We start from the raw sequence: 14,730 nt of genomic DNA, 5'->3' as shown, positions 1-14,730 counted from the left end.
ACTCTCACACAGAGTAGTTTCATTGCCTTAAACTTACTCATCCCTCCCTTCCCCCTAATCCGGGCAACCACTGATCTTTCTACTGTTCCCATAGTTTTTCCCTTCTGGAAGGTCATGTAGTTGGAATTATGCAGTATGTAGCCTTTCAGATTGGCTTCTTTTGCTCAGTAATATGCATTTAAGTTTCCTCCATGTTTTTCCATGGCTTGACAGCTCATTTCTTTTTAGTGCTAAGTAACACTCCATTGTCTGGATATACCACAGCTTACTTATCCACTGAATTATAATTTTAGATTAAAAAATGAGATAAGAAGAACTCAACTTGTAAAGGAACAAAACAGTTGTTTTGAGTGGACTTCGGGAGTTGAAGCTGGAAAGGGGTGGGGATCAAGAGCGGAATGGGATGGCTGCTTTTGGATGGAAACTAGTTTCACCCCTTTGGCTAATGTTTCTGAGCACCCTCTGTGGGCAGGCAGGGTGCTGGGTGCTAGAAGGTGTGGAAAACAGGAGGCAATCCCTACCTTCTCCCCCCCATACCCTCGGGTTGGCTACCAGTGGGGCGTGGTCATAACCGGTCTGTCTGCTCTGCAGAAGTCCAGCAGGGCCTGGGGCAGCTTACCTATGGCTCTCTCCTTCTCTCTGAGCAGATCGAAGAAGGGGGCAAAGCTGACTCGGTGAGCTCCAAGCTGCGGGCTGGGGACGAGGTGGTGCACATCAACGAGGTTGTGTTGAGCAGCTCCAGGAGGGAGGCCGTTTCCCTGGTGAAAGGATCCTACAAGACCCTCAGGCTGCTGGTACGCAGGTAGGCTGAGCCGGTGCCCCCACCCTGACCCACCTCCCTGGAAGAGCTGGGTTCACTACCTTGTTTTTTAAACCTCCCTGTGTGGATCCTTATGCCTCCCTGCCTCCACCCCGTTTACTGCCCCCGCACCCGCCCTGGTTTTTTCCATGCCCATCTTGTGGCATGTGAGGAGGAAGTTGAGTAAAGACATTTCAGATACTACTTTCTTTTCAAACACTGGCTTTCCCAGCAGGTATTGGCTTGGTAGAGCTCTGCCTCACAGTACTTCCCAAATTTCTAGGTGTAATGAAAGGTGACTCTAATCCCCGAGGTGGTCAGAGCGCTATGAAGCCTTGTCTCATTGTGGAACTAGAGAAAGCAGTTAGCTTGGAGCTTTAGGTGCCATTCCACTAGCCTCACCTATACCATGGCAGTCATCAAAACAAGCAAATTCCTTCTTTTGTTTGTGTTGTCTTGTTTTCCTGTTTGCAATTGTGGTGGCTCTTTTCTTGGAAAAGGTATGGGTTGTGATTGGTTATAATGCCTTAAAATGAGATGTTTCCCACTCCTGGGAAGCCAGCATCTTGGTGGAGGGAAGTATTTATAAAAAGGGATAGGGGTTAAAAAAAATTTTTAGCACTGTTACAAACTAAGCGCTACTCCGGTGTTTTATGTACGTTAGCTCATTTAACCTCCTAAGAATCTGGTGAGATAGCCATCACTAGCCCCACTTACAGGCAAGAGGTTACCTAAATTACTGAAGGCAGCAGAGCTGATAAGTGGAAGAACCAGAAGAGACTCCAAATGCCCCTGGTTCTGCTTCACCGCACCACTTGCGAGTCATTACCTTGTCCTATTAAGCCCTATGCCTGCACGTTTTGCTTATTTGGATATTTCTTCACTAATCAGGTTTTGGCTGCCTCATATGGCAACTATATGTTATGATATTTGAGAATGTTCAAGTTGGCTGGAACTCTAGGAGTCATTCATCATGCTACACTGTTTTCAGGATGTGAAAAGTTACCTAATCTTTTCATCACTCATAAGAGACCCTCTTATGGGACCATTCACTCCTACATTCATTCATTTTCCAAACTTTACTGAGTGAGCCCTTGCATAGGGGAACAGAGCAGCAACTCCCAACCACAAAAACACAGCCCTGGGTGTGGTCTCACTATGTTAGTCTTCAGTGCTGGGCTGTGTTTGGTTTCTCTTCAGGACCATCTAAGTAGCCACTGCTTCTCTGGTGGCCAGGGATGTAGAGTGGCTCAAAGCACCGAGTTAGATCAGGCCCAGGTTCAAATTCCCAGGGCTGTCATCCAGCTGTGTGACCTTGGGTAACTTAGTTAACCTCATTGAAGATTCAGTTTCCACATCTTTAAGTGGAGATTAAAAAATCTACTTTATAGCGTGATTGGAAAGGTGAAATGAAATACTCTCCACACTCATGGTAATAACATGGTTGCAACAGATGCTGCTGCTCTTTACATTATTATTGGCTAACTGTAGGCATAGGCTAATTCCTTACAGGTCATGATTTGAGTAAAGCAAAAGCGGTCATCCCAAACATGATGGCTGATTTCTCAAACGGATGCATAGGAAGACTCAGAACCATGAGACCTGTTCCATGTGTTCAGAAGAGTGTTGAAGGTTTTGAACTCGCTTTGGCATTGAAACCCAAAGCCCAACTTTAGAACCCTGGCATTCTGTCTGTTTAGGACCAATAGCGGAATCCATAGGCTTGATTTGTTTTGATGGGACTCTAGGGATAGATTAACTTCTGGAGAAGGCTGCTCTGTTTTTTGCTATGAAAAGTAGTCATGCTGGCCTCCTGTTCTGCCTTCCAGTGGATGATGCCATGAGATTTGAATTATGTGTTCTAGCAGAACAGGAACCAGTCTCAGGACTGAAATCTGGCCTTGTCATTTGCAAGCTGCATGACCTTGGGCCTCTCTAAGCCTCAATTTTTTCATTTATAAAATAGAAATAGAAATTCTTGCCACAAAAGCACATTATGTGGACTTAATGAATAGAGTAATAAGTACATAGTAGGTATGCAATATTTGATCGTTATTATTCTGGGTTGGGTTAGAGGGGCATGTGGCAAAATGGAAGAGAATTGCCATATTGCCAAATATGCTGATTGCCTGGTTATCAAGAAGCCCTCCTTACCGCTCCTCCCCTCCCCCCCCCACCTCCTTTATTCCCTTGGTGAATTTACTATCATTAAGGGGCTGGTCACCAGCCTTACAGGTACAGAACTGGTCATGACAGTGCCCAGGAGTTCGTGAAATTTAGGAATGTTAATTTATGTTATCCAAACTCACGAGAAATTGAAGGATGTATACCACAATGTTAATGTATTAACTCATTTTGCAAAAGATGACTCTAAGTGGAACAAGTTTCCCAAGTGGTCCAAGAGCCAGTACTTTATTTGACAGGAAAACTAAGAAGTCTGACCATGGTGAGGTGAGATGGTTGCACGGTGATCTCTGTCAGGGTGAAGGTACAGGCTCTGGGACCCCAGCAAGTGCTGACATCTGCTCTGATGGCCAGATGGCCCAGCTTCCACTAGGGACTCCTCTGCCAGGTGGCCCAGATGCTCTCACTGGTGAGTGGGGACCCTTTCCCCTCTGGACGGCAGGGAGTCATGCTGCCTAAGCCCTGCTCTCCAGTCTCATTTCTTCCCTGTGCCTCCACACCAAATCCCCTTTCTGATTGACACATTCTTTCTTTAGATATGCTAATGTGATCGATAAGGTTACTGGAGAGTCCTTGCATTCCCTGCTTCTGGTGTGGGAAACATTTCGTCTCTCAGATGTCTTTTGAATATGTCTTATCTCATCTATTATGTGTCGATTTTTATAGTTGAACTCTCAGAGTTTAAGGAAAAGGAGGCTGTCTTTACTTCTCACACATACTTAGAGATGGAGATTATAAACATGCTTTGGTAGGCATGGATGGACATTCCTCCGTGACCTTTCAGAGAACTGGGTAAATGCAAACCCCTTTGCTCTGGATCAATCTGACTTTGTATTGAGTAGCGCTGTCATTTTCTTGAGAAGTCTTGCCTTTCTAGCACCTGTCATGTCCTGAGATTTCATTTCCTTCTATTCATTCATGATAGAGTGACTTGCGTATATCATTTATTAAATTTCCTTCTTTTCCTGAGTGATCTCTGTACGTTTAAAAAAGTTTGAGGGGGCTTCCTGGAAACATAACTGGAGGCTCTGTTTTATAGAGAAATCATTTGTAGTGAAAATTTACATATCAGCGGCTCTAACTGTACCTGCCTCTTTTTCCATTCAAGTTAGGTTTGGGTAGTTGAGGGCAACAGCTGACATCCATCATAAAAATGCCAAGAATGTTGAGCAGAGAAGTGGTGTTTATATACATTTTGAGGGTGTCTTACCCAGTGAGCAGAAACAATCAAACGTAGAAACACCTTCTTTAAAGGCTACAGTGACAAGAGAAATGCAGTCTCGAGTGAGTTGTGAGTCAAAGACCTTACAAGATCTGCTGACCCATGAAGAAGGCAGAGTCAGTCCTCCAGGAACAGGGAGTGAAGGGGCAGTGTGCTTGCTGCAGGGGCAGAGAATGTATTGGGTGCTGGGTATATAAAGAGGGAAGGTCTACAGCTAGTGATGGATAAATGGGAAAAAAAAATGATAAAGTAAGAAGGCAGCCCAAGAAAAGACCTTCCAAAAGGAAAACAAACATCTTAGCTGAAGGAAAACTAAAGAAGGAAAACCTTTGTGGAATGCAGAGCATTTAAATTAGGAAAGCAGACATGTACACAAGTAAGAGTCAATACTCCAAACCCTCTTTCAAATCAATAGAGACTTTATTTGACAGATATATGTAAAATACAAGTCTTAGAGCCAAGTTAACTGTTAAAGTGGAAACAAAGGAAAAGATCTTCAGGTTTAACATTCCTGAGGGTAGCCACATGAAAGTCAGACTCATTCTTTCTGAGAGGATGCATGAGATGATGATGAAGGTTTGAGGCTGCCTGGATATGAAGTCTGATGGCATTAGGTACTAGCTCTGTGACCCTGGGCAAGTCATTTAATCTATCTGAAGGTTGTGAGGTTTAAATGAGAAATATGTGTATGCAGTACATAGCATGGTGATTAAAGCATGAGCTTTCCTGGAAATATAATGCATATTTGTTACGTAAATTACCTCTTGTGAGAAGTCTACTCTAATCTCTAGAACATAGCATGTGATTGGAGGTCCCAGTTAATAAGAGGACCATCTCCTTCTGCGCATAGGAGGCAGTATGCCTGATTCAGAACAGTAAGGGAAGGGTGGGGAAAAGTGAGCCCCTTTTCAGAATGAAATCTTACTCCCAAACCTTCCCAGCATTTCTGGAAATCTGAATAAGCATTTTCCCTCCCCATTCATGATTCTATGAATTGATGGTGTTGGAAGGGAATGTTTTGTTGTTGTTGTTTTTGTTGTTGTTTTGACCGACTATATGTGTATATGTGAGAAGTAGGAGTCGATCACATTTTACTGAAAAAGAGGGACAAAGGAGAAAGGGGGGTTGAATTAGCAGAAAAACATAAGCATCTGCCTAGAATATGTGAACTGCCTGGTGTAGTAGGGCCAAAGTGAGAATCTAGGTTTTGTTACTTTTGGTCCATGGCTCTGCCTAGAGGAAGAAATGACACAACTGCATCCAAAGATGTGTAGTGACTTGCCCAAGGCCAAATGCTAGTAGCCTAAGTGAGAAGCTTGGTCTCTGAGAACACAGGTCATGGGGCCTCATGTCACTGCTTTGTGCACCCAGGTTCTTCATCAGCCTCTGGAAGTAAAACCATTTGTTGCTTTAGAGTTGCTTCCTCCCTCGGGGCACCTGGGTGGCTTAGTCGGTTGAGCCTCTGACTTTGGCTCAGGTCATGATTTCACCGTTTGTGAGTTCGAGCCCCGCGTCAAGCTCTCTGCTGACAGCTTGGAGCCTGGAGCCTGCTTCAGATTCTGTGTCTCCCTCTCTCCCTGCCCCTCCCCTGCTCACACTCTGTCTCTCTCTCTCTCACACAAATAAACATTTTAAAAAAATAGAGTTGCTTCCTCCATCTAACAAAAATGGGGATGGAATTAAGTTCACCGCAGCCCTCAGGCCCACACTCCCCCCGTCCCCCAAACCCATCCCACATATCTGAGGGTTAGCAGAATAGTTCTTTTTATAAACGGGTGAGATGACATTATTGGAATGGAATGGGATGGGTGGCTCACACACTTGCTACCTCTGTGTCAGATTTCTGTGACACAGAATTCTTTTTCGTGTCTAGATTGAGTTGTGAGATATAGCTCATATAGGATTTGCAAGTCAGTGATCTCAAAAGAAGTATCTGGTAATGAACAGAATGCATTTTAAGGCCTTTTTGTTTTATTATTATCATTATTATTATTTATTTCAGAGAGAGAATGCACGTGACAGGGGGGAGAGGGGCAGAGGGAAAGTGAAAGAAAAGAGAGAGAGAGAATCTTTTTTTTTTTTTTTAATTTTTTTTTCAACGTTTATTTATTTTTGGGACAGAGAGAGACAGAGCATGAACAGAGGAGGGGCAGAGAGAGAGGGAGACACAGAATCGGAAACAGGCTCCAGGCTCTGAGCCATCAGCCCAGAGCCTGACGTGGGGCTCGAACTCACAGACCGCGAGATCGTGACCTGGCTGAAGTCGGACGCTTAACCGACTGCGCCACCCAGGTGCCCCGAGAGAGAGAGAATCTTAAGCAGGCTCCATGCTCAGTGTGGAGCCCAATGTGGGGCTCAATCCCATGACCCTAGGATCTGGGACTGTGACCTGAGCCAAAATCAAGTGTTGGGCACTCAACCAACTGAGCCACCCAGATGCTCCAAGAGTCTTAAAGGATACCAAAAAAATGAGCTGTATTAACTATTAATTTAAGGGGCGCCTGGGTGGCACAGTCGGTTGGGCGTCCGACTTCAGCCAGGTCACGATCTCGCGGTCCGGGAGTTCGAGCCCCGCGTCGGGCTCTGGGCTGATGGCTCAGAGCCTGGAGCCTGTTTCCGATTCTGTGTCTCCCTCTCTCTCTGCCCCTCCCCCGTTCATGCTCTGTCTCTCTCTGTCCCAAAAATAAATAAACGTTGAAAAAAATAAATAAATAAATAAAATTTAAAAAAAGAAAAGGATTTTGCAAACAAGTTCCTTTTTCAACTCATGGTTATTATTTACAAAAGAAAATAATTTCTTGGGGTATGATCACTCTCCATTCCCTTCTTCCTTCACACTATTTTGCTATCTCCCCTCCCCTCCCTACTACCTGCCTGAGTCTGTTCCCTTAAAAAGCGTCTATATTCTTTTTTTTTTTAATTTTTTTTTCAACGTTTATTTATTTTTGTGACAGAGAGAGACAGAGCATGAACGGGGGAGGGGCAGAGAGAGAGGGAGACACAGAATGGGAAACAGGCTCCAGGCTCTGAGCCATCAGCCCAGAGCCTGACGTGGGGCTCCAACTCTCGGACTGCGAGATCGTGACCTGGCTGAAGTCGGACGCTTAACCGACTGCGCCACCCAGGCGCCCCAAAAAGCGTCTATATTCTTAAAGCAACTTACTCTGATTAACCATCTGATGTCTCTTTTTAACTTTTTAAAGGTAGTTTAAGGAAAGAATTTATTAAGAGCTTTAAAAAGTACAGAAGTCCCTATTTTCAAAGCAACAAAGTTTGAAGGATGGGTTGAACTTTTCTAGAATGTAAAAAACCTCTGTGTTGTCCTTATAAATTGACAATCTCTCAACCAGAGTATGCCAGCATACTCTCAGGTGCATGACAAAGGGGAGTCCCTATCACTTGGATTCCAATCTCCCATGGTATCATGGGCACAAATCAATCTCTCTGAGATTAAGTTGCTTCTTAAAATGGAGAACAATAATAATGTCTTCCCTACTCAGTTGCTAGAAGGGTAAAATAAGACAGTATATTTGAAAATGCTTCACTGTAATAAAATGTCCAATCATTATTCCATGATTTTGTACAGTATATATTATACAGTTCCAGCTCATGAAAGTTTACCTGACTGCATTCTGTTTTGATCTATTTTTTTTAATGTTTAATTATTTTTGAGGTGGTGGGGGAGAGGGCAAACGCGGGGGAGGAGGCGGAGAAAGAGAGGGAGACAGAGGATCTGAAGTGGGCTCCGCGCTGACAGCAGTGACCCTGACGTGGGGCTCGAATTCATGAACCGGAGATCATGACCTGAGTTGAAGTCGGACACTCAACCAACTGAGCCATCCAGGCGCCCCGATTTTTCTATTTAATGCACTGACTTGATTTATTCGTGCAAGTGAGAATCTATGAATTTTAAAGATTCCGATTATAACTGTTTTGCTAGAAGGAAATTTAATTTTAAAGGACAGTGTCAACGAGGCGCAAGTTCAGAATGGGATTTTTTTTTTTTTTTAAAGGCCATCTTTCCTAAAGAACTTACGTAAAAAGAGTTCTGATTCTAAAACAAGTCAGCAGTTGTGGCTCACTGGCGGGAGGCTGAACTACAGGAAAGGGCCCTCAGGCTGCAGACTGGGCTTTCTAGGAAGTGACTTTCATCTGCCCGTGCATCTTTGTTCCACCGAATTAAATACTTAGGTTATATAAGCACACGTGGCACAGGCTGAACAATTTGAAAATGTAATGTTCTCTAGGCGGCACAGCATGTGGCCTTTGGGAAAATTAGGATGTTAAAAGATAACTCGCAAGTGGGCAGGCAGGAGGAGTTGAGGACGATTAGAAAAGGAGCAATGATCTTTTTAGAGACCGTTGCAAAACTGTTCTTGGAACTCCAGGTGCTTGCCTCTGTGCACAACACAGGTGCCTTCCTCCACCTTACCTGGACACAGAAGCCAGATGAGGAAGATGTGTGTGCAAGTCCCAAGATTTGCCTCTCAAGATGTGAAAAAGGGCTCCATGCTGTGCTCTGCGGCTGAGTCCTCTGTGGAAGTGTAAGAAGGGGGTGTGTTACACCCACGCCCTCTCAGGAGACCATGCAGCTATAGTGGCGGCCAGGATGGCAGGCGGTATCACTCTTGTGCCGTCTGTCTTGGAAGCTTTCCATGTCTTCCATATGATACCTCCCACCCACACCTCCCCCCCAGCACTTGTGATGCCCCTCTTGTCGCCGCCCCACGCCCATCCCACGCCCAGTGACCCTCACCATGACTTCACTTGTCCTTCTGGCTCTTTCGCCCTTTTCAGCTCTTAATTTGAGCAAAGGGCTGGCACATAGCTGGATGTGAATACAAACCCCCAAGCTGCAGTATAGTCCGCATCCCGTCTCGGGACCCAGGGTTAGGCTTCCCCAGAGGGGAAACCAGTATAACTGAGAACTGTGGTAACTTACCCTTGAAACATTTTTTCCACTTGAGCAAGTGGTGGAGAGGAGGAGAAGGAGGCAGCTGCAGTGGCCTTCGACCCCCAGAAACTTTTCCAAGAGGCCTGGCATCATGGGAATTTGCTCAGTATGCTTTGAGGAGGTATTTCAATCCTGCTGGGACCATACTCAGAGCAGTTTTTGGCTCCCCTGGAGTCCTAGGTTTGAATGTCACTGTCTAGAAGTATAGTATTTGATTTCCTAACCAGTTGTTCCTTCCCATGGAAAATTCATGTAACACATTATTAGGTTTCCTAAGAGTGCACAATAAGACTCCCTTACTGTAATGAGAAAAGGGACATTTTTTTTTCCTGTAGCCCATAATGATAACCACTATTTTTATTCAGTGGATTACATATGCTCACTGGCTATGCGCTGAACGCTAGCCGCATGCAAAGGAATGCCATACCGCTTCCCAACGAAGGAGGTTTGATGATGAAAGACCCGGTTTCATTCCTGGGATAACATGGCTTGACTTTGAACAAATGTATTCCAAGCGGGAGTCACCACTCCATGCCCAACTATTAAAGAATGGCACTCAAATATCCGTCTGAGCCTTTATGAAGGATATGAAGTCTGAGTTCTGAGATCACTCAGAAGTTATGGTGGCATCCTTTCCCCCGGTTCCAAATGTGGGTTTATCAGCTAGAACAGATAAGTCTGGGTGATTCCGATTTAGAATATGAACCAAACGTTTGTAAATCTGCACCCCTGATCCAAAATGGCTTAAAGCTGCTCCTTGTCAAACTTGGCTACACGTTGGGATTTATATAGGAAGTTAATAAAAAACAAACCAATGCCCGGGTCCCAACCCTAGAGTTCTAATTGAATTGGTATAGGGTGTAACCTAGCACCGAGCATTTTTAAAGCTGCCTGGGTGATTCTGTTGTGCAAAGTTTGAGAACCACCAGTTTAAGCTGTAAGTCAAAGTGATAAAGGGAAACAACAAGGAGGCAGGAACTGAGAGGTAGAAGAAAGACCCACAGAGTGGAAGGGGACATTAGGATAGTAGCAGGAGGAGAATCAGGAAGCAGACCAGGGGAGGCAAGGGCGGACCAGAGCCTTGTTCACACAGGGAACTGAAGAGCAAACACAAAGACCCCTGCTTCAGAGATTTCAGGACTAAGGTCTAGAGAGGTCTGCCGGGGAAGGGCCACCCCACCAGTGGCTCCTGTTCCTTGCATTTCTGTGAGACCTGTTTCTCATTGCTGCTATATGGAGGTGGAATTTTCTTTAAAAGCTCATTAAGAGATGTTGCTACTGATAAGTGGGCGTGGGCAGGGGAGGGGTTGTCCCTGGGCTGCACTTGTTCTGCCATCCGCCCGGGCCCCCGCCCGTGAATGTCTGTGGCCTGAGCTGTTACCACATGTCATTGAGTCGGGAGCTCATTTTTGCCAGCAGGTGTGGGGGCCATCCAGCTGTTCTGAACGGGTAAAACCATACCCATCATGCCACAGTTGCCATGTTCAGTCTACGTGTCGTTTCTGGATGGTGCCCCCAGGAGACAAACCACGAAAGAAAGATGGCTTGCTCAGTGCCATTGAACTTACTCGATCTAATGGGACATGCTCCATGAAGACAATGTCAAGAGGTAGTAGAGTTGAACGAGCATGTGAGCATCTATCTGTCTTCATGGGATACTCACTGATTTTGTCAGTCCCTGTTTTGTTTTTTTTTTTTTTACACCACACTTTGTATAGCCTTAGCACAAATCCCACATTTCTTGGGAGTGATGGGTAGAGAAATGGTTTCCAGAAAGAATTGTTAAATGCCACCCATTGTTAAATACACTACATGTGTCCTCAATGGGAAATCCAAGCTTGGAAGGTCCTGGCAGTTTTGTCCTGTTCTGGGTAATTCCACTGTTTTACTGTCCACTTTCCTTCTAGATGATATATTTTTATGTCTTATTTAATTATCATGGCTCTAAGATCACAGGTGTCCTACTAACGTCCCGGGAAGAGGCTTAAAATACAGGGTTTGAAGCACTAAGAGCCCTATGCAGACTCTTAGCCTTCAAAAGGCAGAGAAACCCCTGGGTCTGGCTGAGTTGAGATGACCCCTCGGGATCCAAAGTGGGCTCTGCACTGACAGGCTGACAGCAGCAAGCCTAAGGCGGGGCTTGAACCCACGAACCCGGAGATCATGACCTGAGCCAAAGCCAGACGCTCCATGGACGGAGCCACTCAGGTGCCCCTTTGACCATTGCTATTTCAGGTGGTGACCCCAAATAGGTATTTGTTACCACCTCCTCATGGTTCTGTTGCCTCCGGAGTCCTCGCATGTGGCAGTCTTGAAGAGACTTTTTAGTCCTTAGTAAAATAACCGCTCTAAGGTCAGCCTCTTTGCACGTTTGCCTCTGTTACTAAAACGTTTGTTTTGGGGCGCCTGGGTGGCGCAGTCGGTTAAGCGTCCGACTTCAGCCAGGTCACGATCTCGCGGTCCGTGAGTTCGAGCCCCGCGTCAGGCTCTGGGCTGATGGCTCAGAGCCTGGAGCCTGTTTCCGATTCTGTGTCTCCCTCTCTCTCTGCCCCTCCCCCGTTCATGCTCTGTCTCTCTCTGTCCCAAAAATAAATAAAAACGTTAAAAAAAAAAAAATTTAAAACGTTTGTTCAACTGCCTCACGGTTTAGAGGCTCACTCTCTGCTTACTAGCTGCAGGACTGCTGTTGTAGCAGAGTCAACCCTTGAACAACATGGGTTTGAACTGCTCCAGTCCACTTATGCAAGGGTTTTTTGTTTTTTGTTTTTTAAATAAGTGTAGTACAGCACTGTACATGTATTTTCTCTTCCTTATGATTCCCTTTCCTTTTCTCTAGCTGACTTTATTTTAGCAATACAGTTTATAATCCCTGTAACAGGCAAAATATGTCAACAGACTGTTCTCAGTAAGGCTTCCAGTCAACAGTGGGCAAGGAGTAGGTAAGCTTTTGGGGAGTCAAAAGTTATGCACAGATTTTTGACTGTGCAGTGGTGAATGCCCCTAAACCCTGGGATGTTTAAGGGTCAACTGTAACAGTTTGTCAGTGCATTTGAAAAATGCAAAATTTCCACTCCCCCTTTATTCTGCTATCCGACTTCCTGTCTGATGTTGTTTGCTTAGTGGGTAGGTGTAAAATTATCCATCCTTGGGGGGACGGTTGCTTGGTTAGTGTGTTTATTGTCTATGTAGGAAGGTTGCTACATTGTTTCCATGAGGACTGTGGATCTAAGGAGCATTTTTAAAATTAAAAAAAATTTTTTTAAGTTTATTTATTTTGAGAGAGAGAGCACAGCAGGGGAGGGGCAGAGAGAGAGGGGGACAGAGGATCCAAAGCAGGCTCTATGCTGACAGCAGAGAGCCTGATGCGCGGCTTAAACCTGTGAACTGTGAGATCATGACCTGAGCCGAAGTCCGACAGTCAACCACCTGAGCCACCTAGGCACCTCTAAGGAGTATTTTTTTTTTAATTTTTTTTTTAACGTTTATTTATTTTTGAGACAGAGAAAGACAGAGCATGAAAGGGGGAGGGTCAGAGAGAGGGAGACACAGAATCTGAAACAGGCTCCAGGCTCTGAGCTGTCAGCACAGAGCCTGATGTGGGGCTCGAACTCACGGGCCGCGAGATCATGACCTGAGCTGAAGTCAGCTGCTCAACCGACTGAGCCACCCAGGCGCCCCTCTAAGGAGTATTTTTAAAAGGATTCTTTGGAATGTTTCTTTAAGGGTGTCTGTTAGGAATCAGCCATTTTTATCTGTCACTTGTGAATAAGCAGGGCCCATGAGCCCTGGACACCTAAAACAGTATTTCACGGTGTAGTCACGGGAGTGAGACATTTTCGTAAGCTTTTGTCCTTCACCTGTATAACTTAAAGGAGCAAGTGGTGAAAGAGAATCATTGTTTTTTCACTAGTGGCTGCATGTTAGTTAAGTTTTTTATTATTTTTTTAAAGTTTTATTTAGTTAAGTAATCTCTAAATCCAACGTGGGGCTCGAACTCATGACCCCGAGATCAAGAGTCACCTGCTCTTTGACGGAACCACCAGGTACAACACTTACTTTTTTAAAAAATAATTTTAAAAATTATTTATTTAAAAAAATAAGTTAAAAAAGTTTTTATTATACCCCTTTGACTTGCCCCCTCACTTCCTTTAGGTATTTGCTCAAATGTCAGCCCTCCCTGTACAGCCAATTAAAAATTGCAGCCCCAGGCACCTGGGTGGCTCACTTGGTTGAGTGTCCACCTCTTGATTTCAGCTCAGGTCATGATCCCAGGGTCGCAGGATCAAGCCCCACATCGGGCTCTGCGCTGAACGTGGAGCCTTGGGATTCTCTTTCTCTCCCCCTCTGCACCCTCTCTAAAATAAAAAACATTTTTTTTAATAATTTAAAATAATAATTTAAAAAATTGCAGCCCCTTTCCGGCTGTATCCCTAACACCCCTTATTTTTTTATTTTTTTTACCTATGAGACATATGCTGGCAAAGTTACTCATTCTGCTTCCTTTCTTTAGAATATAAACTCCATACTAGTAGCGATTTTGTTCAGTGTGGTGTCTTCAGTGCCTGGAATGGCTCCTGGCACATGATATGTGCTCACTGGATATCTCTGAAATGAAAACAAAACTCTACCCAACAGCAGCCGGGTGGCATGGTGGTTATGAGTACAGGCTCTCAGCCAGTTTGTGTGACTTTGAATCCCAGCCTTACCATTTGCTGGTTGAGGACCTTAACCTCTACCTTAGTTTCACTGTCTGCAGAAGGGACATAATGGCAATATCTCCCTCGCTGGTAGAGTAAGTTGCCATATAAATAAATGTTGGCTGCTATGAATTATGTCGTTAGACAGGGTAGTCCTTTTTCTTACATTAAAAGTTCACTGGATAGGTTGGGCTCACCCTCACTGCTCTCTCTGTTCCCTCATGGTTAAGAACTGACCACTGCGGTCACTGAACTGGCCACACTTTTCACCTGTCTCCTCCACCCAAGAAGGATTGTATTTGAAAGGATATGTCTCCCCTCTGTGAAACGAGATGGACCTAATTCACTCCCCTGTGCCTCCTGTTAGTAAGGTAGCCTTCTGGGGCTCTTGCCTGGGAGTTAGGTCCCAGGAACTCGGCTTTCAGAATGCTTCTGGTGGCTTTTCTCTGTCCCCCAGCTCTGCCGGCCTCACTGGAATGCGGGCCTTGCAGCCACCTTGTCACGTGGAGATTTAGATTCCTTCCCCAAGCCCCCTACTCCAGCGGCAGTGCTGGGCAGTGGTTAGAGTTCTGGCTTTGAATCTGACCGACCTTGGTGTGCAACCCACTCCTAACTCTGAGTTCTGGGCCAACTGACTTTCCCCTCTTACTTCCCTTGTTTTTCCTCTGGGAAGTGAAGACAATTGTCCCTACTTTGTATTAAGACTGTAATAATAAAGACAACATATGCCAAGGAAAACAGTACGTGGCCCTGGGTTTGGTGCAATCCTATCCAATCACTGAATAGTCACCCAATAGATGCTGCACCTGCTGCTTACTACTTGTTAGGGGGAGGCATTCCCATCCTTTTCTTTCTTTTTTTTAAAGTTTATTTA

The 14,730-nt window shown here is 45.0% G+C and overlaps 1 protein-coding gene across 1 annotated transcript in view; it reads left to right on the top strand.

The window, feature by feature from the left end:
• Positions 1–445: 445 nt before the first annotated feature.
• Positions 446–14,730, top strand: part of SHROOM3 (shroom family member 3) — a 213,520-nt gene continuing 199,235 nt past the window's right edge. The window contains exons 1-2 of the mRNA XM_043556387.1: positions 446–494; positions 592–802. Of these exons, the coding sequence (XP_043412322.1) occupies positions 446–494; positions 592–802 (260 nt within the window). The remainder of the gene's footprint in view (positions 495–591; positions 803–14,730) is intronic.

This window comes from Prionailurus bengalensis, chromosome B1, assembly GCF_016509475.1.
Source record: "Prionailurus bengalensis isolate Pbe53 chromosome B1, Fcat_Pben_1.1_paternal_pri, whole genome shotgun sequence".
NCBI lineage: Eukaryota > Metazoa > Chordata > Mammalia > Carnivora > Felidae > Prionailurus > Prionailurus bengalensis.
This window is presented reverse-complemented; position numbering and strand designations above follow the sequence as displayed.